The 24833-nt window shown below is 41.7% G+C and overlaps 1 protein-coding gene and 1 long non-coding RNA gene across 2 annotated transcripts in view; both read left to right on the top strand.

Annotated features, from left to right (window-relative positions):
* The window catches only part of LOC117397990 (titin-like), a 293410-nt gene that overhangs the window by 261135 nt on the left and 7442 nt on the right, over window positions 1–24833 (top strand). Inside the window, exons 14-24 of the mRNA XM_033996969.3 lie at window positions 14714–15016; window positions 16131–16445; window positions 16812–17114; window positions 17778–18092; window positions 19005–19307; window positions 19506–19820; window positions 20649–20963; window positions 21329–21631; window positions 21829–22143; window positions 22972–23286; window positions 23879–24181. Coding sequence (XP_033852860.3) covers window positions 14714–15016; window positions 16131–16445; window positions 16812–17114; window positions 17778–18092; window positions 19005–19307; window positions 19506–19820; window positions 20649–20963; window positions 21329–21631; window positions 21829–22143; window positions 22972–23286; window positions 23879–24181 — 3405 coding nt within the window. The remainder of the gene's footprint in view (window positions 1–14713; window positions 15017–16130; window positions 16446–16811; window positions 17115–17777; window positions 18093–19004; window positions 19308–19505; window positions 19821–20648; window positions 20964–21328; window positions 21632–21828; window positions 22144–22971; window positions 23287–23878; window positions 24182–24833) is intronic.
* Window positions 6651–10417, top strand: LOC131723344 (uncharacterized). The gene is made up of 3 exons (XR_009320241.1): window positions 6651–6731; window positions 9499–9637; window positions 10344–10417. It is a non-coding gene; the product is annotated as an uncharacterized LOC131723344 (long non-coding RNA).

Below are 24833 nucleotides of genomic sequence, written 5' to 3' on the forward strand. Positions count from 1 at the left end.
TGCTGGTTTCCAGACACGCACCCTCCGCCAAAGGGCGAAGAAAGCAGTGGGTGGGCGCTCTCCTTCCACTGGATCGTCCCACACCATTTCTGCCCCGCCGTCATCTACGGCGACGCCGCCAGGGCGGCTGCAGCTCTCCAGGAGCCCGTCCTCCCAGCTAACGGCTGGTCAGAGGTCCCCCACCAGACGCGCTCGGGAGCGCAGCCCCTCCCCTCGTAGGGTACGCCCCCGTCGGGAGTCTAGGTCGCACTCCAGATCGCCTCGACGGAGATCACGCTCTCGTTCCCCTCGTCGGGACAGGCGATACAGAGACAGGTCGGGGGTGGCAGAGCTAACCTCCAAAATGTCCCAATTCATGGAGGTTATGATGGGGCAGCAGTCCATCCTCATGTCCTTAGCAAATGTGGTGCCTCCAGTCCCAGGACAACCGACTGGGCCCATTGCTAGTCAGCCAGTGGCCCCTCCACAACCTGCACCGGTCGTCGCTCCTCCAGTGCAGTCTCAAGGGGAGTGGGATATCGATGCGCTGTCTAGAGACGCATCTGACATCCTAGAGGGGGACAGTACAGAGGCTGAGGTAGCCTCCCAGCACTCTGAGGACGAGCTCCACGTGCTGGACACCAATGACCCTACGTGGTCTGTGGTGGACAGAGCAACCCGCCACTTGGGCGTCGAGTGGCCGATGGCGGAGCCTCCTCGGCGCTCCTTGTTTGAGTCGCCTTCAGCCCAGTCCAGTCAGTCCAGGATGCTTCCGGCATTCCCGGACTTTATTAAGGAGGTACAGTCCACCTGGGGGGCTCCGGCCTCTGCCCCGGCGACTTCTCGCAAGGCCTCGGCCTTTAACATGCAAGGGGCAAGTGAGGCTGGGTTGGCGTCCTTCCCACCTGTGGATGCTGCGTTCGCCGCGTTGGTGAAGACGCCAACATTATCGGGGCTGACGAAAGATCCTGCATGCCCCAATAAGCAGTGCAGGACCACTGAGGTACACCTCAAGAAGGGGTACGCTGCGGCCACAGAGGCGGTCAAGCTCTCTAATGTGGCCAGCTTGCTGACGGTCTACCAAGCGGCATTAATCAAAGACCTGCCTGAGTGCCCTTCGGCGGCCCTCAGAAGCGAGTTGGGGACCGTCAGTCAACTGCTGGTGAAGCTGGCCCAGCTCAACGCGCGGGCTCAGGGCAGGAGCATCGCGTCTCTGGTGGTGGCCAGAAGGCAGCTCTGGCTCTCGCAGGCGAGAGTGCAGGAACCTGATAAGGCCCCGTTGCTGGATGCCCCAATTACACCGGGACACACATTTGGTCCAGCGGTGGAGGAGATGCTGCAACGCTCCGCCAAGGCGCGGGAGGCGTCACAGCAGATGGCGAAAATGTGGCCAAAACCGTCGTTCCAGCCGAAGCGGCCTCAGGAACATCAGTGGCGCAGGGCACCACCACAGCACCAGCCACGGCCAGGGGGGACTAAGACCTCTCCCTCAAGCACAGCAGCGCGCGGTCAACCTCCTTTTTCAAGACCGCAGCGCGGAGGGTGGCGCCCTAGAGGTGGTGCCAAGCCACGCCCTCGGGGCTCTGGCCAGGCCCCTCGCGAACGAGCCCAGCCCAAACAGCCCTGAGAACACCAGGCAGCTGTTAACCCTCCCCTACACTGTCTCCCAGCTCCAGTTCTGGCAACAATGCACCAACGACATCTGGGTGCACAAAACTATATCCACCGGGTACACCCTTCAGTTCCAGTTAAAACCTCCCCCCTTTCGGGGGGTGGTCGTAACTGCAGTGAAGGACTCGGTTCAGTCCTCAGCTCTGAATGTGGAAATACAAGCATTGCTCAGCAAGCGTGCCATTCAACAAGTAGACCCTGCTCTGATCGACCAGGGGTTCTATTCCAAATACTTCCTGGTGCCCAAGAAGGACGGCGGGCTCCGTCCTATTTTAGATCTGCGAGTACTGAACAAATACCTGCGGGTGTTATCGTTCAGGATGCTTACGCACAGGCACATCATCCAGTCAGTCCGACACGGCGACTGGTTCACCACCGTGGACCTGACAGATGCGTACTTTCACGTTCCCATCTGCCCGGGTCACAGGAAGTATCTGCGTTTCGCATTCCAGAGCAGGGTATACGAGTTTTGTGTCCTTCCGTTCGGCCTGTCACTAGCTCCTCGAACCTTTTCGAAATGTATGGATGCCATTCTAGCTCCCTTGCGGGCTCAAGGTGTCCGACTGCTGAATTATCTGGACGACTGGCTCGTCTGCGCGCAGTCGAAGGAGCAGGTGGCACAGCACACAGTGATGGTTACAGACCATCTTCGGCGGCTAGGTCTGAAGATCAATTCAGAAAAGAGCCGCCTAGTGCCGAGCCAACAGACCGAGTTCTTGGGTCTGCATCTGGACTCAGTGTCCATGGAAGCGACCCTGTCGACACAAAGAGTTGCCTCAATAGAGCGGTGTCTTTCCCTATTCAGGTTGAGACAAACAGTCAGCATGGAGCTGTGTCAGCGCATGCTGGGGTTGATGGCTGCCGCCTCACAAGCCCTTCCTTTGGGCTTACTACACCAGAGACCTCTGCAGGCCTGGTTCAATGCCTTCGCGTTGCATCCGCGGAGAGACAAACACCGCAGGCTAAGGGTATCCCAAGCCTGCTGGGAAGCGCTACGCTGGTGGAGAGTTCCGTCAAACCTCCGCCAAGGCGTACGCTTGGGTCCCATTTTCAGAAGGCAGGTCATCACGACCGACGCTTCCAACCACGGTTGGGGAGCAGTCTGGAACGGGACAGGGACCCGTGGAGTGTGGTCAGGACCCTGGAGGTCAGCCCACATCAACGCTCTGGAGCTCAGAGCGGTGGACCTCGCCCTCCGGCACTTCTTGCCAGTGCTTCTAGACAAGCACGTGTTAGTGCGGTCAGACAACACCACAGTAGTGGCGTATATCAATCGCCAGGGCGGATTGCGGTCCCCCAGTCTTCACCAGATGGTAACGCGGCTGTTGCTCTGGGCTCAACCGCGTTTAGCCTCTCTGCGTGCAGTTCATCTGCCGGGCAGAGTCAATTACGCAGCGGATCTCCTGTCCAGAGGAGGTCCTCTTGCGGGCGAATGGCATCTCCACCCTCAAGTGGTGGAGCGCATCTGGGAATGGTTCGGCACAGCGCAGGTCGATCTCTTCGCTTCGCGAGAGACCACGCACTGTCCTCTATGGTTCTCGGTGAAGGACCTCGACAGCCCCCTGGGGGTGGATGCACTGGCTCACGAATGGCCGCCAGGGCTCCTGTATGCCTTTCCACCGATTCCGATGCTCCCCGCCTTCTTGGAGAAGGTCAGGGTAGAGCGAGCGACAGTGATTCTGATCGCTCCTCGGTGGCCTCGGAGAATATGGTTCCCGAGTCTAGTGCAGTTACTGCACGGTCGCCCGAGGGAACTCCCTTTGCGAGCGGACTTGTTGTCCCAAGCTCAAGGACAGCTTTGGCATCCGAACCCCAAACTCATGCAGTTGTGGGCTTGGCCCCTGAGCGGGAGCGCCTGTCAGCCTTAGGGCTTTCGACTGCAGTTATATCGACCATCCAGAGCGCAGTATGCGTATAAGTGGCAGCTGTTTCAGAGTTGGTGTCTGGCTGAGAGCCACGACCCAGTCTCCTGTCCTATGGCAGTAATATTGCAGTTTCTACAGAAACTGCTGGATGAAGGGAAATCTCCTTCTACACTTAAAGTGTATTTAGCCGCCATTTCGGTTTGTCATGTACGCATTGACGGGTTATCACCTGGTTGCCATTTTTTGGCATCTCAGTTTCTGAAAGGCGCAAGACGCTTGCGGCCTCCAAGAACGACCAGTTTACCGTCGTGGAGCCTTGATGTGGTGCTAGAAGCCCTTACCAAGGCACCGTTTGAGCCTCTCCACAGCGTGGATATGAAGCTCATATCTATTAAGACAGCTTTTTTGCTGGCTGTGGTATCAGCAAAACGCGTGAGCGAGTTACATGCACTTTCAGTGCATCCTTCTTGTACTCGTTTTGCAGGAGACGGTTCTAAGGTCTCCATGCGCCCTAATCCGGCCTTTTTACCAAAGGTTATATCCCCGTTCCACATGAACCAGTCAGTCGAGTTGATGGCGTTCCATCCTCCTCCTTTTTCTTCCCCAGAGGAAGAGCGGTTACACATGCTCTGCCCCGTGAGGGCATTGAGGTGTTATATGGACCGTACAAAGACTGTGAGGCAGACAGAACAGTTGTTCATATGCCATGGTTCTAGATCTTTGGGTCAGCCGCTGTCTAAACAGCGCCTTTCCCACTGGATAGTGGATGCTATTAAATTAGCGTATGAATCTGCAGGCCTTCCACCACCAGGGCAGTTGAAGGCGCATTCTACCAGGGGTATGGCGACATCCTGGGCCCTCTTTCGAGGGGTGCCGGTGTCTGATATTTGCGCGGCAGCCAGTTGGGCTACGCCGCATACTTTCATGAGGTTTTACAGGTTAAATGTACTGGATTCCTCTGCTCCACTGTTTGGAGCATCTGTTTTACACTCTACGACGCCTCAGGATGCGGACGTATAGAGTGGTTGATAGCATGGTGTTGACTGTTCCACCTTTAAGACAGGTGTCATTACGAGCATAGACGCTGAGGCGCAGCTCCGCATATGCCTAGATGTTCTGCCTACGCAGTTGCGTTATGACGTAAGTCTGTCCTACTGCCGAGAATCCTCCCTCGCGACGGCTTGGGTACACTGTTCCCATACCTTGATGGTTATTTTCGACTTGAAAGGGAACGATAGGTTGCGGATGCAACCCCGGTTCCCTGAAAGAGAAAATAACCATCAAGCCGCGTGGTCGCTTCAGAAGCCTTCACGGCCTGAAGAGCAAAAGAGGAAGTGAGTCTCTGCGCGCTGCGTATAGTAAGCTCCCAAGGGGGCGGGCTTACGTGGCAGCTCGCGCAGAGGCCTATCGGCAGCTTTGCTATAAAAGCTCAGCCAATCGCTACTGCCTGACGGCAATATCCCATACCTTGATGGTTATTTTCTCTTTCAGGGAACCGGGGTTGCATCCGCAACCTATCGTTATTGGGACACGATCAAAAGAAAAATACACACAGCCTTCTTTCTCTTTTTTTCTGTCTTTTTCTTTTCTATGTAATAGTCTATAATATTACATAATGCTTCTATAAACTAGGACACAACAGACGCCATTTTTAGGGGTGGGCTATTTTTGACAGATATCTGGTTAATGTCAGAAAAAAGGGGCTGGACATAAAGGTCATAAATCACTCAAAGCATAGGGAAAAGGGTGGTGCTTAGGGTCATTAATCAATCAAAAGATGTAAAAGGGGCGGTGCTTAGGGTCATGAATCAATCAAAAGGTGTAAAAGGGGCGGTGCTTAGGGTCATGACTCAATCAAAATGGACAGAGCTTAGAAAGTGACATTCGCTGTCGTGCCTTACTACACTATATATATATATATATATATATATGAAAAGCAGTTTAATCCCATCAGATTCTACAGTATGTTATGATACTCTCCTGATAGAATTGCCACCGCAATTAAACAATTGAACACATTTATTGAAGCCGCTCACGCAATTCACACCCACTTTGTTGATTTAACATCAATTCATTTGTGGTTTAGTGGCGAGTTAAAAAACCTGACCTGGCTTAAAGTATCTGTAAAATCTGGAGCCAGTTGGCAACCCTGACATCTACCCCATAGTGTCTTACAAACGTCACCCCTCCTGGAAGAAAGCCTATCTTACTAACCTTAGGTGCTGCAAGTGTAGAAAGTATGCCTGAAATATTCCTGGCCAAACCAATACTGTCGAATCTTAATTGCCGGCTTCTTTAGACTACATTTAGACTCCAAAGAAATGACATGATCGGCTAACCTTTTAACTTTGTTATTTTTTCACAAACCATGGGGTGAATAGGGTGTGCAGGAATCCATTTCGGAAGCCGGGACAACCAAACTTAAGTGGTCACAACTAAAGTGCATTTGCTGTAAAGATGCCTGCACTCAGAAACAAGCTCCATTCTTTACACTTGCTATAAAGATGCCTGCACTCAGAAACAAGCTGCACTTTTTACACTTGCTATAAAGATGTCTGCACTCAGAAACAAGCTCCACTCTTTACACTTGCTATAAAGATGCCTGCACTCAGAAACAAGCTGCACTCTTTACACTTGCTATAAAGATGCCTGCACTCAGAAACAAGCTGCACTCTTTACACTTGCTATAAAGATGCCTGCACTCAGAAACAAGCTGCTCTCTTTACACTTGCTATAAAGATGCCTGCACTCAGAAACAAGCTGCACTCTTTACAGCTTCTTTGTTGTGTCTCACTTCCTTTCCTCTCAACCCTGTTCAGACTCCATTGGCTGCAATGCTGTGGTACAAGGTGGGCAGGGCACCTCATGAGGTGTATTCTCAATATATGGGTAGAACTGAAACCGGAGAGTGTGATTGGTCAACCCAAACATACCAAACATGTGCCTTCCTGTCTCAAAATGGTAAACTTGTTCCTGCTTGGTGGAAGCAGCTCCCAGGCTGGAGCTGTGTCACTGTAACAGGTGCGGTGTGTGAAGCATCCGTTCAGTTATTGAAGGTCTTCAGTGAGGGTGAATCGACGAGGTCCTCTGTTCAGTAACTGAAGGTCTTCAGTGAGGGTGAGTCGACGAGGTTCCCTCGGGTCCTGAGAGGAATGGAGAGTCGCCTCAGAGTTTCATTCTTCTGTCTTTCAGTCCTGCTTCTACACAAGCCAGCCGGTAGGTTTGACACTCTTACTCTTCTCTTAATTGTCTGCTTGGGATTTAATACATTTTTAAACAGCACAGACCCGGGGAACAGAATGATACCGATAAATAAACATAACTGCATTCATATTATTGACAGGGTCCTGATCCCTAGCCCCTTTTAAGGGTCACATTCATTTCTGCCAAAAAATGTTTTATTATTTTAATGTAATACTAAACATTTTTACCTGTCTTTTCTGATTTTATAAAAAGAAAATTTTTCTAGTTTTAATTAGATCATGTTTATATCATAATTCTAGTTTTATTTTTAATAGTAATATTTTTTTATAGACAGTTAATAATACATCTATGAATGTGTTATAAAAGATGTTATAAACAATTATTATAATTAACAAAGTGTTTACACTTGTAACAGGCTATTAAAATGATTTTTGACATAACCCATTAGTCCTTGTTAACAAAGAATACATTCAATAACACATCTCTAGATTTGAGTTTTATAGATGGATCCTTAGAAAAACATGTATTGCATTTCTAGAAACTTTTGACAAAAATATTTTTATAATACAAAATCAGAGAGTAGACTTCATGTCCAAACGTGTGTCTGAATTTATCGGTGACTTTCTATATTGTAATGCAATATATCTGGATTGTTTGAAGTTAAATCAGTTAGATTTGATATCTGCACTTGGAGAGGATTATTTCTCGGCTAGTATCTTATTAAAAGGAAATAACACAAAAAAGAAAGTTATTTTTGGCTGATTAAATTTATTGAGGTGAACCGATATAGAAAACTGCAAAATGCAGCAGCAAATCACACTGAGAGCGTGCTGCAGCTCAGACCAGCTGATAGAGGTGATAAAGCAGGGAGAAAACATGATCAAAGTAGGGGCACATACCATACACATGAAAAACACATGGGGATATATTTTAGTTTCATTTCGAAAAGTGTGAAAAGGGCAGAATGATTATTTATATGGATATTTACACTCTGAAAATTTGCTGATGATTATGTTTTTTTTCTAGTTTTATTTATCATAGTAGTAAATAGAGCTGTTATAAATAATGGATGACACTTACATAAATGTGTTACTAAAGATAACCAATTATTAGAAATTACAAATATTGAACTTTACACCCATAATTCACTATTAAAATGTTTAATATAAACATGTTATTAATAATCAACACATGTAATAACACTTTTATAGATGCTTCATAGATGGATCTCTTAAATAAAGTGCCCAAACTTTTGACAAAAATATTTTTATATAAAGGTGTTGTCAAAACCTTTCCATATATTTTGAATACATTAATCAGATTTAAAATTGAGAAAATTATCTCTGGACTTTTTATCTTAATTAAAGGGGCAAACTTGCCTTGAAATACAACCTGTATACAATAAGAAAGTTATTTTCTAGTTTTGTGTTTGCCGTAATAAAAATAACTTTATACTCAATTATTATAATTAAACAAAAAATGTGCCTTTGAACATTACACTAGTAAGTGGTTTGTATTTTAATATAAAATATTATTAAGCATCTTCTTGGTGATGCTTTAAAATATGTGTTTATTCTTGAAAATAGGCTTGAAAAATGTTATAGGTTTCAAATTCCTTCAAAGAGATTGTTACATACATTTGATAGGACATCAAGGTAATATTATGCATTTGCTAAAAATCACATGAAGAGCATATTACTCGTCAAAAACCTGGTTTTATAATATTAAATATGATTGAAGTTATTGATAATACAATGTAATTCATTTTCAAAAAAGGGTTTTTGCGGGACAATTAGGGTAGTCAGTGTGACAATCACGTTCACTAACGGGGATCCAGGACTGTGGTGACCGCAACAAATGATATGTAATGATCAAGAAAGTATATACATCGTATAATGTGAAGATTATGGCAAGAAAGCGCCAACTAACTATCTAGTGCCGAAAACAGGACGTCACATCTAAAGTATTATATGAGAATACATACTAAGCTTTCTCAACACTACTTGTAATAGTTAATTACATGTATTTATAAGTACAAGTGTGGAGTAGTGGTTAGGGCTCTGGACTTGACCAGAGGGTCATGGGTTCAATCCCAGGTGGGGGACACTGCTGCTGTACTCTTGAGCAAGGAACTTTACCTAGATTGCTCCAGTAAAAACCCAACTGTATAAATGGGTAATTGTATGTAAAAAATAATGTAATTGTATGTAAAAATACAATTAGTTGCCGCTAATTTCCGTTCCAAGCGTGTTTTGTTCACAGAATGTCTCACTCCAGGGATCTCTCGGTTCCTCTTCTTAAACACACACCTGCCGGGCGCAGAAACAAACAGATTAAAATAGCCTGTGTTCCGAGATCAACAATAACTTGATCTATTAATATATTTGCTTATTTTATTATTGCACTTGTGAGGGACCTTGTTTTGCCTTGAGAGCTTTCCCTCAAGCTGATATCTTTTTAACACAGCCATAGGATACAATTTTCTTCAATAAATGTGTCACTTTTAAAATAAAAATCAAATAAAAAAGTGTCATCGTCAAGTCATATGAACTATGCGGACACTGCCAGATTCTGCAACAATAACTGCATGTATAATTTAGCAGGATATGCAATGATATGAAAAGATTTTTTTCAAAGAAAACCATGAATACTTAACAGTACACAGAGTAACAAAATAATTTCAAAAATAATTTCTCCAAAGCAACTTACAGAGACTAGCATCACAACTGCTGCAAAGCATATTAAAATGGAGCTTGTTTGTTTTACTACTCATCCGAAGGACAGAGGACAAGGAGGTTAAGTGACTTTCTCAGAATCACACACAGTGAGTTAGTGGGTGAGCTGGGATTGAACTGGGAACCTCCTGGCTACAAGCACCTTTCTCTCACCACTGGACCACCAAGCCTCTTCATTACTTTGTGAGGCGCAAATTGCTTAAGAATATCCTGACTGACAAAATCATAGTTTTATGATATTCACATTTAAAGTTGTAATATTCATGATGCATACAGAACAAATTACCTGTCATTTATAAATTGATTTGTAGTTCCAATGATCTTGTGCTCACCCAGTAAAACAGGGTTTCCTGGGAAACTTTGCAAGGGATGTGCCAGTATAAAGCATGATACATACTAAATTTAACTTTGATATAAATAGCAAATATATTAATTTGTGTTTAATGGGATGATATAGATTGCTTAAAGGAGGTAAGCAGCAATTTATATTTTTTGTTAAATAAGTTTGCATGTGTATATATGAGGTTTCTAGTGGAAAGGAGATCTCTAAGTAAACGTGGTCCATGCCATGTATACATCTCTCAGACTCACCCCAGCTGTAGGCATTCCAAGTCTGAATATGTATTCACCATGTTATATAGAAAGGTTATACTGACATCTGTTGGCAGTAAGCATAATTGCAGCTTTAATGAAAAAGAGCGTTATAACAAAATACTAAGTTTATACAAAGCAGTTTCATTATTGCCCATTGCACAGTATCACCATAATCCATTAATTCATTCATTCATTATCGGGCACAGGATTTGTTTGACAATACTGGTTTCACATTAAGACATTCCTAGTTGGCATTGTCTGATGTGTTATAATTGTATTCTGCATTTTCTTTCAGAAACCACAAGCCCACCAAATATCCATTTACTTCCTCTACCTTGTGAAGACATTGTTCCACCAGACCCCATTCTGACCTGCATCGTAGCAGACTTCCACCCACAAAATATTACAGTAAACTGGCAAGTCAATGGAGTTCTTCACAGTGTTGAAAAAGCTTCACCCATTCCCAACGGAATAGACGGCAAAGAGAAAGCCTTCATCCTCATCAGCCACCTGGAGATTTCCATGGAGGAGTGGAAGAGAGGTACCACGTATTCGTGTGTCGTTTCACACGACTCTACAACAAAGAACAAGACAATCAGCTTGTGCACAGGTGATAAAAACCCAGGGCGGTTAGCATTTAAATACAGCATTATGTGTTTGTGAATGGGGAAAACTTTTTACAAATTTACCTGAATTTAGTAATACTAAAAGAAAGTTCAATGACAAATATTTCTACTAGAAACCATTTTTAATTTCTTCATTCAAACTCCATCTGTGTAAAACAGCCTTAAATAATGAATTCATTCAAGCTTTCTGAATGGCAACCAGTGTTTTACATTTATTTACCACAAGCAACATTCAACAGATGGTTAATACAGCAGGCTTTATGTTCTTCATAACAGAGGTGTCAAATATTGTACAGTGCAATATATTAAGAACATAAGAAAGTTTACAAACGAGAGGAGGCCATTCAGCCCATCTTGCTCGTTTGGTTGTTTGTAGCTTATTGATCCCAGAATCTCATCAAGCAGCTTCTTGAAGGATCCCAGGGTGTCAGCTTCAACAACATTACTGGGGAGTTGGTTCCAGACCCTCACAATTCTCTGTATAAAAAAGTGCCTCCTATTTTCTGTTCTGAATGCCCCTTTATCTAATCTCCATTTGTGAACTGTGGGTACTATTGTAGGCAGTTAATATATTCTAAGAGCAATAAATTAAAGGACCTCCAAAAACTGTAGGGAATAAAGAGATACCTTAGATAGTCAAGATCTCAGTGGGACCTCTACAATAAACGGTGTCCTATTATAATGTACAAACCTGTTTTTAATATCGCTCTCTGAAAACGATGGCGGATTTACACATTACAACAAGCCAAAAATAGACAAGATTCCAGACTGTTCAAAGTTCATAAATCGTGTTTGTTCATCATGAGCAAATGATTCAATACTGGGAATCTCTTCTTAGAAAGATGGTATTTATTAAGCACGCAACCAAAATAAGTTTGAAAATCACACAAAACAGTTACACAACTAATGTCACATTAAAAGCATTACAATGAGAACTAAGGTTTAAAACAACAATTTACCAAAGAAATATTAGTACATCGTGACACAACAACAAGGGATCACACAATACCTGAAAAGATATTTAAGAGTATTGTTACCTAGCCTGGAGAGCAGTTCTGTTACCTTGTGTTTCTCCTAGTGTCAGGGCCCCCAACCTTGATGGATAAATACTGAGAGCTGAGGGCTCCAGGTGCAGTCTTGTAGTTTCTTAGAGTCTGAGCAAGCAGGGATTAGCAGCCAGTCTGGGGCTAAAGCAGGTCTGGATAGCGCTGGGGACTCAGAATAGAGGGCCAACGCAGGTCTGGGGCAAACATAGGGGGGTAGAGGTGGGGACTCAGATTAGAGGGCTAGAGCTGGGGACTCAGATTTGGGGACAAGGAGCTGGGGCTAAAACAGGGGTTTTATACTTTTCAAACAAAGAGATTTGTTTGAAAAGTTGAATTTCCCGCTGCATGCTCCGATTGGCTATTTTGTAGTGAATGGGCTTGAAATCTTGATTGATTGCTCCCCCCCTTCCTCTGTCTGATTAGTCCTTTATCATAATCTGGAAAGGGGAAACTTTTAGAACGTGCATAACTTTTGCTAAATAATTCAGATTTTATTCTGAATTCCCGTTATTTTTACCATAAGAAATTACATTTCTTTAGACACCAAACATGTCTGGTTGCGACTTTGGTTAGACATTGCAAACAGTTTAATTCTCTTAGGGATTTATTACCTGGGTTATTCTATACTTGTTAGGCAATTTAAGAATAAAAGCGCTTCCATCTTGTACTCATGGTGGTATTAAATCAATATGATGTGAAATTTGTCTTAAATCTCTAAATCTTTAAGCTACTTTTCTCTCTTTCAGACTCCTCTGCAAAACCACCTCTCTCACTAGACGGGTTAATTAAATCACAGAGACGGGTTTGATTAGCCTTTTGTTTCCTGAGTGCCTGGTGCATTCAAGGTGTTAGGTTGATCGTTATCTCTAGGCAAAGCTAGACAAATTAGATTAGAGTTCATTCAACGTAGATTCCTGATACAATATCATAAGAACATAACATAAGAAAGTCCATGACATTTGCAATATATTTGAGATGACAATGTCTATAGAACCTACAGAACCCTTTTAGGATTTTGAATGTTTGAATGTTTGAAGATCACCGCGTAGTCTTCTTTGTTCAAGACTGAATAGATTGAATTCTTTTAGCCTGTCTGCATACGACATGCCTTTTAAACCCGGGATAATTCTGGTTGCTCTTCTTTGCACTCTTTCTAGAGCAGCAATATCCTTTTGTAATGAGGTAACCAGAACTGAACCCAATATTCAAGGTGATGTCTTACTAATGCATTGTAAAGTTTTAACATTACTTCCCTTGATTTAAATTCAGTACTTCTCACAAAATCTCCTAGGTCTTTTTCATAGTTCCCTTCTTCAATTTCAGTATCTCTCATATTATATTTATAATGCACATTTTTATTGCCTGCATGCAATACTTTACACTTTTCTCTATTAAATGTCATTTGCCATGTGTCTGCCCAGTTCTGAATGCTGTCTAGATCATTTTGAATGACCTTTGCTGCTGCAACAGTGTTTGCCACTCCTCCTATTTTTGTGTCGTCTGCAAATTTAACAAGTTTGCTTACTATACCAGAATCTAAATCATTAATGTAGATTAGGAATAGCAGAGGACCTAATACTGATCCCTGTGGTACACCACTGGTTACCTCGCTCCATTTTGAGGTTTCTCCTCTAATCAGTACTTTCTGTTTTCTACATGTTAACCACTCCCTAATCCATGTGCATGCATTTCCTTGAATCCCTACTGCGTTCAGTTTGAGAATTAATCTTTTATGCGGGACTTTGTCAAAAGCTTTCTGGAAATCTAAATAAACCATGTCGTATGCTTTGCAATTATCCATTGTCAATGTTGCACCCTTAAAAAAGTCAAGCAGGTTAGTTAGAACGAGCTCCCTTTCCTAAAACCATGCTGACTGTCTCCCAGGATATTGTTACCATATAGGTAATTTTCCATTTTAGATCTTATTATAGTTTCCATAAGTTTACATATAATAGAATTCAGACTTATTTGTCTGTAGTTACCTGGTTCGGTTTTGTCTCACTTTTTGTGGATCGGTATTACGTTTGCTATTTTCTAGTATGTCGGTACAACCCCTGTGTCAAGAGCGGTTTGTAAATAACTTCTTTCATTTCTTTGAGTACTATTGGCAGGATCCGGCCCAGGGGATTTGTTTATTTTAAGAGCTCCTAGTCCCTTTAACACTTCTGCATCTGTTATGCTAAAGTTATTTAAAATTGGATAGGAACAGGTCGACATGTGGGGCATGTTGTCCGTGATTATCTTTGTAAAAACCTGTGGAAAGTAATAGTTTAATATATTTGCTATTTTTTTCTTCATCTTCATCTATGATTTTATTATATTCTTTCAATTGGGGAATATAATAAAATCCTTGATTATATCAATCTGAGGTGCAGAGATAAAGAACCAATCCAAGGGGGGAAGGAGGAGGGACACGTGTGACAGGGACAGAATCAGGGATGGAAATAAGACTCCCATTGCATAGCAGTTTTATCCAGTTCTGGTTTTAATATGAATTTAATAAGACACATCTGAGCGTGTTACTTATACACTGTGGCTAATCAAGCTGGTAGTAAAACCTGGAATGGGCGAAACTTTTTTTTCAACACCTTGACAGAATGGTTTAAAGCTAAAACATTTGACAATCTCGTTGGTAAGTTAGTATCAATTGGCTGCCATTTACTCAGATTCTTGCTGTGATGTATTCAGTAAATAACAGATAAATTAACCAAACCCGGCGAAAAAGCTGAGCCATTCTAAATCTCCACCCACTCCAGAGCCCAAAGCAGCTGTGTTTATTATTAGATTGAGATTCAGACAGAATGGTAAGGTTTTAAAACCAGCTTAATAAAGGAATTGAAAAGCAGCCATTACTGCTGATTCCCCACATTGCTTTCCTGAAGATGTGTTGGTTTTCTGCTTTCTATTTTCTAGGCGATGTAGATTTTTTCAAATACTGTTCAGTGCAATAGATTCCCGCAAGCCATTGAACAAGGTTTCTATTGTAATTTCAGCTTGCTCCAGCATCGAGCCAACTATTTATCTCCAAAAACCCACATTTGAAGATATTTTCAATGGGAAACGTGTAAGTGCTGACTGTTTTGTGGTCGGGCTCAACGACAGCACTGTTTCCTGGATTACTGATGGAAAAGAACATAAATCAGAATCAGTTGAGGTCAAACAAAACCTGAATAATACCCAAAGCATCACAAGTCGATTGACAGTCTCTGCTGCTGAATGGAAAAGCTACAGCAAAGCCAGTTGCAAAGTCACACACCCTTGTTCCACCAAAGAGGCGTTTATTACCAAAGAGACAGGTAATTCCATTATTATAGAGGTACAGTATAGTCACGTTGAAGCTCCCATCAGGAACATTCATTGTGAGATGTGAATATGATCTAGAGCTTGTTAAAACTTGTTATTTGGATTATCTCTGCAACTAATAAAGTGCTGATCTTTGCATTGTGTAGATCTGAATTAAGGTTAGGTTACTGGTTTTTATACTGTATTTACAAGTCATAATTTGCAAACCCAAATATATGGTTATGTTGACTGATGGCTGCTCAGCATGGTTTGAAGCTAAAACACCTGACAATCTTTTTGGTAAGTTAGTATCAAATGGCTGCCATTTAGCAGCTATTTCATAATGTAATAATTGGATTTGATTTGTGTATGAATAGTTTTATTTTGAAGAATAAGACACTACAGAAACCAGGGGTGTGCTGTGTAACGTACAAACGAGTATCTGAAATGAGTATGAGTAATTTTGCTATTACTTGTTATTTAGAGAAAGGTGAATGGGAATAAAATACACTGAATCAACCCCTGGCCAATAGGGCAGTGATGACTGTCAATCTGAGGTGCAGAGATAAAGAGCCAATCCAAGGGGGAAGGAGGAGGGACACGTGAGACAGTCTGTGCTCATGGGACAGAATCAGGGATGGAAATAAGACTCCCATTGCATAGCAGTTTTATCCAGTTCTGGTTTTAATATGAATTTAATAAGACACATCTGAGCGTGTTACTTATACACTGTGGCTAATCAAGCTGGTAGTAAAACCTGGAATGGGCAAAACTGCTATGCAATAGGAGTCTTTTTTCAATACCTTGACAGAATGGTTTGAAGCTAAAACATTTGACAATCTCTTTGGTAAGTTAGTATAAATTGGCTGCCATTTACTCAGATTCTTGCTGTGATGTATTCAATAAATAACAGATAAATTAACCAACCCTAAATTAAGGTTAGGCTACTGGTTTTTATACTGTATTTACAAGTCATAGTTTGCAAACCCAAATATATGGTTATGTTGACTGATGGCTGCTCATAATTTTTCACTTGGTGTGATGATCAGATGATGATTTACTTCTCTTTGATTCTAAATATAATCGAGACGTTTTCTGGTTTTTGTTTTCTTTTGATTGTTATTTTAGGTTACAGTAAACCTGTTCTTCAGATTCTACGCCCCTCTGAAGATCAGCTTGGAGCCGACAGTGCAGAGCTGACATGCATCATTACTGGATTCTTCCCGAGTGATATCTATGTGAAATGGCAGAAGGGTGATAAAGAGATTGATGCCACTAATTACAAGAACAATCCCGCTGCTCCTGAGAGTGGGGGAGTCTCCTATTCAATGATCAGTACACTCACCATCCCCAAAAGTGAGTGGACGACTCGGAATACCTACAGCTGCAAGGCTGCTCATGGCACAGCATGGTTTGAAGCTAAAACATTTGACAATATCTTTGGTAAGTTAGTATCAACTGGCTGACATTTAGTCAGATTCTTGCTGTGATGTATTCAGTAAATAACAGATAAATTAACCAAACCCGGCATTTGTAAAAAGCTGAGCCATTCTAAATCTCCACCCACTCCAGAGCCCAAAGCAGCTGTGTTTATTATTAGATAGAGATTCAGACAGAATGGTAAGGTTTTCAAACCAGCTTAACAAAGGAATTGAAAAGCAGCCATTACTACTGATTCCCCACATTGCTTTCCTGAAGATGTGTTGGTTCTCTGCTTTCTATTTTCTAGGCGATGTAGATTTTTTCAAATACTGTTCAGTGCAATAGATTCCCGCAAGCCATTGAACAAGATTTCTATTGCAATTTCAGCTTGCTCCAGCATCGAGCCAACTATTTATCTCCAAAAACCCACATTTGAAGATATTTTCAATGGGAAACGTGTAAGTGCTGACTGTTTTGTGGTCGGGCTCAACAACAGCACCGTTTCCTGGATTACTGATGGAAGAGAACATAACTCACAATTAGTTGATAGCAAACTAAATGGGAATAATACCCAAAGCATCACCAGGCGATTGACAGTCTCTGCTGCTGAATGGAAAAGCTACAGCAAAGCCAGTTGCAAAGTCACACACCCTTGTTCCACCAAAGAGGCGTCTATTACCAAAGAGACAGGTAATTCCAGTATTATAGAGGCACAGTATAGTCACCTTGAAGCTCCCATCAGGAACATTCATTGTGAGATGTGAATATGATCTAGAGCTTGTTAGAATTTGTTATTTGGATTATCTCTGCAACTAATAAAGTGCTGACCTTTGCATTGTGTAGATCTGAATTAAGGTTTGGTTGCTGGTTTTTATACTGTATTTACAAGTCATAGTTTGCAAACCCAAATATATGGTTATGTTGACTGATGGCTGCTCAGCATTTTTCACTTGGTGTGATGATCACGCGGCGATCTGATTCAAACATTCAAAATCCTAAACGGTATAGACAATGTCAACCCGGGGGACTTCTTTGACTTAAAAAAAAGAAAAAAGTACCAGGGGTCATAAATGGAGACTAGATAAAGGGGCATTCAGAACAGAAAATAGGAGGCACTTTTTTACACAGAGAATTGTGAGGGTCTGGAACCAACTCCCCAGTAATGTTGTTGAAACTGACACCCTGGGATCCTTCAAGAAGCTGCTTGATGAGATTCTGGGATCAATAAGCTACTAACAACCAAACGAGCAAGATGGGCTGAATGGGGCCTCCTCTCGTTTGTAAACTTTCTTATGTTCTTATGTTCTTATGAGACCTTTTCTGGTTTTTGTTTTCTTTTGATTGTTATTTTAGGTTACAGTAAACCTACTCTTCAGATTCTACGCCCCTCTGAACATCAGCTGGGAGCTGACTGTGCAGAGCTGACATGCATCATTACTGGGTTCTTCCCGAGGGATATCTATGTGAAATGGCAGAAGGGTGATAAAGACATTGGTGCTGCTCATTACAAGAACAACCCCGCTGCTCCTGAGAGTGGGGGAGTCTCCTATTCAATGATCAGTACACTCACCATCCCCAAAAGTGAGTGGACGACTCGGAATACCTACAGCTGCAAGGCTGCTCATGGCACAGCATGGTTTGAAGCTAAAACACCTGACAATCTTTTTGGTAAGTTAGTATCAATTGGCTGCCATGTAGCAGATATTTCATAATGTAATAACTGGATTTGGTTTGTGTATGAATGGTTTTATTTTGAAGAATAAGACACTACAGAAACCAGGGGTGTGCTGTGTAACGTACAAACGAGTATCTGAAATGAGAATGTGTAATTTTGCTATTACTTGTTATTTAGAGAAAGGTGAATGGGAATAAAATACACTGAATCAGCCCCTGGCCAATAGGGCAGTGCTGACTGTCAATCTGAGGTGCAGAGATAAAGAGCCAATCCAAGGGGGAAGGAGGAGGGACACGTGAGTCAGTCTGTGCTCATGGGACAGAATCAGGGATGGAAATAAGACTCCCATTGCATAGCAGTTTTATCCAGTTCTGGCTTTACTATGAATTTAATAAGAACATCTGAGCGTGTTACTTATACACTGTGGCTAATCAAGCTGGTAGTAGAACCTGGAATGGGCGAAACTGCTATGCAATAGGAGTCTTTTTTCAATACCTTGACAGAATGGTTTGAAGCTAAAACATTTGACAATATATTTGGTAAGTTAGTATCAACTGGCTGCCATTTACTCAGATTCTTGTTGTGATGTATTCAATAAATAACAGATAAATTAACCAACCCCGGCATTTGTAAAAAGCTGAGCCATTCTAAATCTCCACCCACTCCAGAGCCCAAAGCAGCTGTGTTTATTATTAGATAGAGATTCAGACAGAATGGTAAGGTTTTCAAACCAGCTTAATAAAGGAATTGAAAATCAGCCATTACTACTGATTCCCCACATTGCTTTCCTGAAGATGTGTTGATTCTCTTTGTTCTATTTTCTAGGCGTTGTAGATTCTTTCAAATACTGTTCAGTGCAATAGATTCCCGCAAGCCATTGAACAAGGTTTCTATTTCAATTTCAGCTTGCTCCAGCATCGAGCCAACTATTTATCTCCAGAAACCCACATTTGAAGATATTTTCATAGGGAAAAGTGTAAGTGCTGACTGTTTTGTGGTCGGGCTCAACAACAGCACTGTTTCCTGGATTACTGATGGAAGAGAACATAAGTCACAATTAGTTGATAGCAAACTAAATGGGAATAATACCCAAAGCATCACCAGGCGATTGACAGTCTCTGCTGCTGAATGGAAAAGCTACAGCAAAGCCAGTTGCAAAGTCACACACCCTTGTTCCACCAAAGAGGCGTTTATTACCAAAGAGACAGGTAATTCCAGTATTATAGAGGCACAGTTTTTATACTGTATTTATAAGTCATAGTTTGCAAACCCAAATATATGGTTATGTTGACTGATTCCTGCTCATAATTTTTCACTTGGTGTGATATTCATGTGATACTTCTGTTTGATTCTAAATTTAATCGATACTCTTTCTGTTTTTTGTTTTCTTTTGATTGTTATCTTAGGTTACAGTAAACCTACTCTTCAGATTCTACGCCCCTCTGAAGATCAGCTGGGAGCTGACCGTGCAGAGCTGACATGCATCATTACTGGGTTCTTCCCGAGGGATATCTATGTGAAATGGCAAAAGGGTGATAAAGAGATTGATGCCACTAATTACAAGAACAATCCCGTCGCTCCTGAGAGTGGGGGAGTCTCCTATTCAATGATCAGTACACTCACCATCCCCAAAAGTGAGTGGACGACTCGGAATACCTACAGCTGCAAGGCTGCTCATGGCACAGCATGGTTTGAAGCTAAAACACCTGACAATCTTTTTGGTAAGTTAGTATCAATTGGCTGCCATGTAGCAGATATTTCATAATGTAATAACTGGATTTGATTTGTGAATGAATATTTTTATTTTGAAGATTAAGACACTACAGAAACCAGGGGTGTGCTGTGTAATGTACAAACGAGTATCTGAAATGAGAATGTGTAATTTTGCTATTACTTATTATTTAGAGAAAGGTGAATGGGAATAAAATACACTGAATCAGCCCCTGGCCAATAGGGCAGTGATGACTGTCAATCTGAGGTGCAGAGATAAAGAGCCAGTCCAAGGGGGAAGGAGGAGGGACACGTGTGACAGTCTGTGCTCATGGGACAGAATCAGGGATGGAAATGAGACTCCCATTGCATAGCAGTTTTATCCAGTTCTGGTTTTACTATGAATTTAATAAGACGCATCTGAGCGTGTTACTTATACACTGTGGCTAATCAAGCTGGTAGTAGAACCTGGAATGGGCAAAACTGCTATGCAATAGGAGTCTTTTTTCAATCCCTTGACAGAATGGTTTGAAGCTAAAACATTTGACAATATCTTTGGTAAGTTAGTATCAACTGGCTGCCATTTACTCAGATTCTTGCTGTGATGTATTCAATAAATAACAGATAAATTAATCAACCCTAAATTAAGGTTAGGCTACTGGTTTTTATACTGTATTTACAAGTCATAGTTTGCAAACCCAAATATATGGTTATGTTGACTGATGGCTGCTCATAATTTTTCACTTGGTGTGATGATCAGATGATACTTTACTTCTCTTTGATTCTAAATATAATCGAGACGTTTTCTGGTTTTTGTTTTCTTTTGATTGTTATCTTAGGTTACAGTAAACCTGCTCTTCAGATTCTACGCCCCTCTGAAGATCAGCTTGGAGCCGACAGTGCAGAGCTGACATGCATCATTACTGGGTTCTTCCCGAGTGATATCTATGTGAAATGGCAGAAGGGTGATAAAGAGATTGATGCCACTAATTACAAGAACAATCCCGCTGCTCCTGAGAGTGGGGGAGTCTCCTATTCAATGATCAGTACACTCACCATCCCCAAAAGTGAGTGGATGACTCGGAATACCTACAGCTGCAAGGCTGCTCATGGCACAGCATGGTTTGAAGCTAAAACACCTGACAATCTTTTTGGTAAGTTAGTATCAATTGGCTGCCATTTACTCTGATTCTTGTTGTGATGTATTCAATAAATAACAGATAAATTAACCAACCCCGGCATTTGTAAAAAGTTGAGCCATTCTAAATCTCCACCCACTCCAGAGCCCAAAGCAGCTGTGTTTATTATTAGATAGAGATTCAGACAGAATGGTAAGGTTTTCAAACCAGCTTAATAAAGGAATTGAAAATCAGCCATTACTACTGATTCCCCACATTGCTTTCCTGAAGATGTGTTGATTCCCTTTGTTCTATTTTTTAGGCGTTGTAGAATCTTTCAAATAAGTTCAGTGCAATAGATTCCCGCAAGCCATTGAACAAAGTTTGTATTTCAATTTCAGCTTGCTCCAGCATCGAGCCAACTATTTATCTCCAGAAACCCACATTTGAAGATATTTTCAATGGGAAACGTGTAAGTGCTGACTGTTTTGTGGTCGGGCTCAACAACAGCACCGTTTCCTGGATTACTGATGGAAGAAAACATAAATCAGAATTAGTTGATAGCAAACTAAATGGGAATAATACCCAAAGCATCACCAGGCGATTGACAGTCTCTGCTGCTGAATGGAAAAGCTACAGCAAAGCCAGTTGCAAAGTCACACACCCTTGTTCCACCAAAGAGGCGTCTATTACCAAAGAGACAGGTAATTCCAGTATTATAGAGGCACAGTTTTTATACTGTATTTATAAGTCATAGTTTGCAAACCCAAATATATGGTTATGTTGACTGATTCCTGCTCATAATTCTTCACTTGGTGTGATATTCATGTGATACTTCTCTTTGATTCTAAATTTAATCGAGATGTTTTCTGTTTTTGTTTTCTTTTGATTGTTATTTTAGGTTACAGTAAACCTGCTCTTCAGATTCTACGCCCCTCTGAAGATCAGCTTGGAGCCGACAGTGCAGCGCTGACCTGCATCATTACTGGTTTCTTCCCGAGGGATATCTATGTGAAATGGCAGAAGGGTGATAAAGAGATTGATGCTGCTCATTACAAGAACAATCCCGCTGCTCCTGAGAGTGGGGGAGTCTCCTATTCAATGATCAGTACACTCACCATCCCCAAAAGTGAGTGGATGACTCAGAATACCTACAGCTGCAAGGCTGCTCATGGCACAGCATGGTTTGAAGCTAAAACACCTGACAATCTTTTTGGTAAGTTAGTATCAATTGGCTGCCATGTAGCAGATATTTCATAATGTAATAATTGGATTTGATTTGTGTATGAATGGTTTTATTTTGAAGATTAAGACACTACAGAAACCAGGGGTGTGCTGTGTAACGTACAAACGAGTATCTGAAATGAGAATGTGTAATTTTGCTATTACTTGTTATTTAGAGAAAGGTGAATGGGAATAAAATACACTGAATCAGCCCCTGGCCAATAGGGCAGTGATGACTGTCAATCTGAGGTGCAGAGATAAAGAGCCAGTCCAAGGGGGAAGGAGGAGGGACACGTGTGACATTCTGTGCTCATGGGACAGAATCAGGGATGGAAATAAGACTCCCAATGCATAGCAGTTTTATCCAGTTCTGGTTTTAATATGAATTTAATAAGGCACATCTGAGCGTGTTACTTATACACTGTGGCTAATCAAGCTGGTAGTAGAACCTGGAATGGGCAAAACTGCTATGCAATAGGAGTCTTTTTTCAATACCTTGACAGAATGGTTTGAAGCTAAAACATTTGACAATATCTTTGGTAAGTTAGTATCAACTGGCTGCCATTTACTCAGATTCTTACTGTGATGTATTCAATAAATAACAGATAAATTAACCAACCCTAAATTAAGGTTAGGCTACTGGTTTTTATACTGTATTTACAAGTCATAGTTTGCAAACCCAAATATATGGTTATGTTGACTGATGGCTGCTCATAATTTTTCACTTGGTGTGATGATCAGATGATACTTTACTTCTCTTTGATTCTAAATATAATCGAGACGTTTTCTGGTTTTTGTTTTCTTTTGATTGTTATTTTAGGTTACAGTAAACCTGCTCTTCAGATTCTACGCCCCTCTGAAGATCAGCTTGGAGCCGACAGTGCAGAGCTGACATGCATCATTACTGGGTTCTTCCCGAGGGATATCTATGTGAAATGGCAGAAGGGTGATAAAGAGATTGATGCCACTAATTACAAGAACAATCCCGCTGCTCCTGAGAGTGGGGGAGTCTCCTATTCAATGATCAGTACACTCACCATCCCCAAAAGTGAGTGGATGACTCGGAATACCTACAGCTGCAAGGCTGCTCATGGCACAGCATGGTTTGAAGCTAAAACATCTGACAATCTTTTTGGTAAGTTAGTATCAACTGGCTGACATTTAGTCAGATTCTTGCTGTGAGGTATTCAATAAATAACAGATAAATTAACCAACTCTTTCCTTTGTAAAAAGTTGAGACATTCTAAATCTCCACCCACTCCAGAGCCCAAAGCAGCTGTGTTTATTATTAGATCGAGATTCAGACAGAATGGTAAGGTTTTCAGACCATCTGAACAAGGGAATTGAAAATCAGCCATTACTGCTGATTCCCCATATTTAATCATATCCTGATGTAACTTTCACTATTATCTGCTGTATTATTGAATTGTGGTTTGTCACACTTGAAAAAAAAAATTATTGTATTTCTTACTCTTATTGTATGACTTGTATTGTAACACTTGAATGTATTTGTATTTGCTTGCGATTGTAAGTCACCCTGGATAAGGGCGTCTGCTAAGAAATAAATAATAGTAATAATAATAATAATAATAATAATAATATTGCTTTCATGAAGATGTGTTGATTCTCTGCTTTCTATTTTCTAGGCGTTGCAGATTCTTTCAAATACTGTTAGTGCAATAGATTCCCGCAAACCACTGAATAAGCTCTTTCTATTTCAATTACAGCTTGCTCTAGCATCGAGCCAACTATTTATCTCCAAAAACCCACATTTGTAGATATTTTCATAGGGAAAAGTGTAAGTGCTGACTGTTTTGTGGTCGGGCTCAACAACAGCACCGTTTCCTGGATTACTGATGGAAGAAAACATAAATCAGAATTAGTTGATAGCAAACTAAATGGGAATAATACCCAAAGCATCACCAGGCGATTGACAGTCTCTGCTGCTGAATGGAAAAGCTACAGCAAAGCCAGTTGCAAAGTCACACACCCTTGTTCCACCAAAGAGGCGTCTATTACCAAAGAGACAGGTAATTCTAGTATTATAGAGGCACAGTATAGTCACCTTGAAGCTCCCATCAGGAACATTCATTGTGAGATAAAAATATGATCTAGAGCTTCTTAGAATTTGTTATTTGGATTATCTCTGCAACCAATAAAGTGCTGATCTTTGCATTGTGTAGATCTGAATTAAGGTTAGGTTACTGGTTTTTACACAGGATTTACAGGAGGCTGTGTGGTCCAGAGGTTAAAGAAAAGGTCTTGTAACCAGGAGGTCCCCGGTTCAAATCCCACCTCAATTGCTGACTTATTGTGTGACCCTGAGCAAGTCACTTAACCTCCTTGTGCTCCTTTTTCCGGGGGAGACATAATTGTAAGTGACTCTGCAGCTGATGCATAGCTCACACACCCCAGTCTCTGTAAGCTGCCTTGGATAAAGGCGTCTGCTAAATAAACAATTAATAATAATTTACAAGTCCTAGTTTGCAAACCCAAATATTTGGTTATGTTATTATTATTATTTATTTCTTAGCAGACGCCCTTATCCAGGGCGACACAATCGTTACAAGATATCACATTATTTTTACACACATTTTTTTTACATACAATTCCCCATTTATAAAGTTGGGTTTTTACTGGAGCAATCTAGGTAAAGTACCTTGCTCAAGGGTACAGCAGTAG

Source organism: Acipenser ruthenus, chromosome 54 (assembly GCF_902713425.1).
Source record: "Acipenser ruthenus chromosome 54, fAciRut3.2 maternal haplotype, whole genome shotgun sequence".
NCBI classification, from domain to species: Eukaryota; Metazoa; Chordata; class Actinopteri; order Acipenseriformes; family Acipenseridae; genus Acipenser; species Acipenser ruthenus.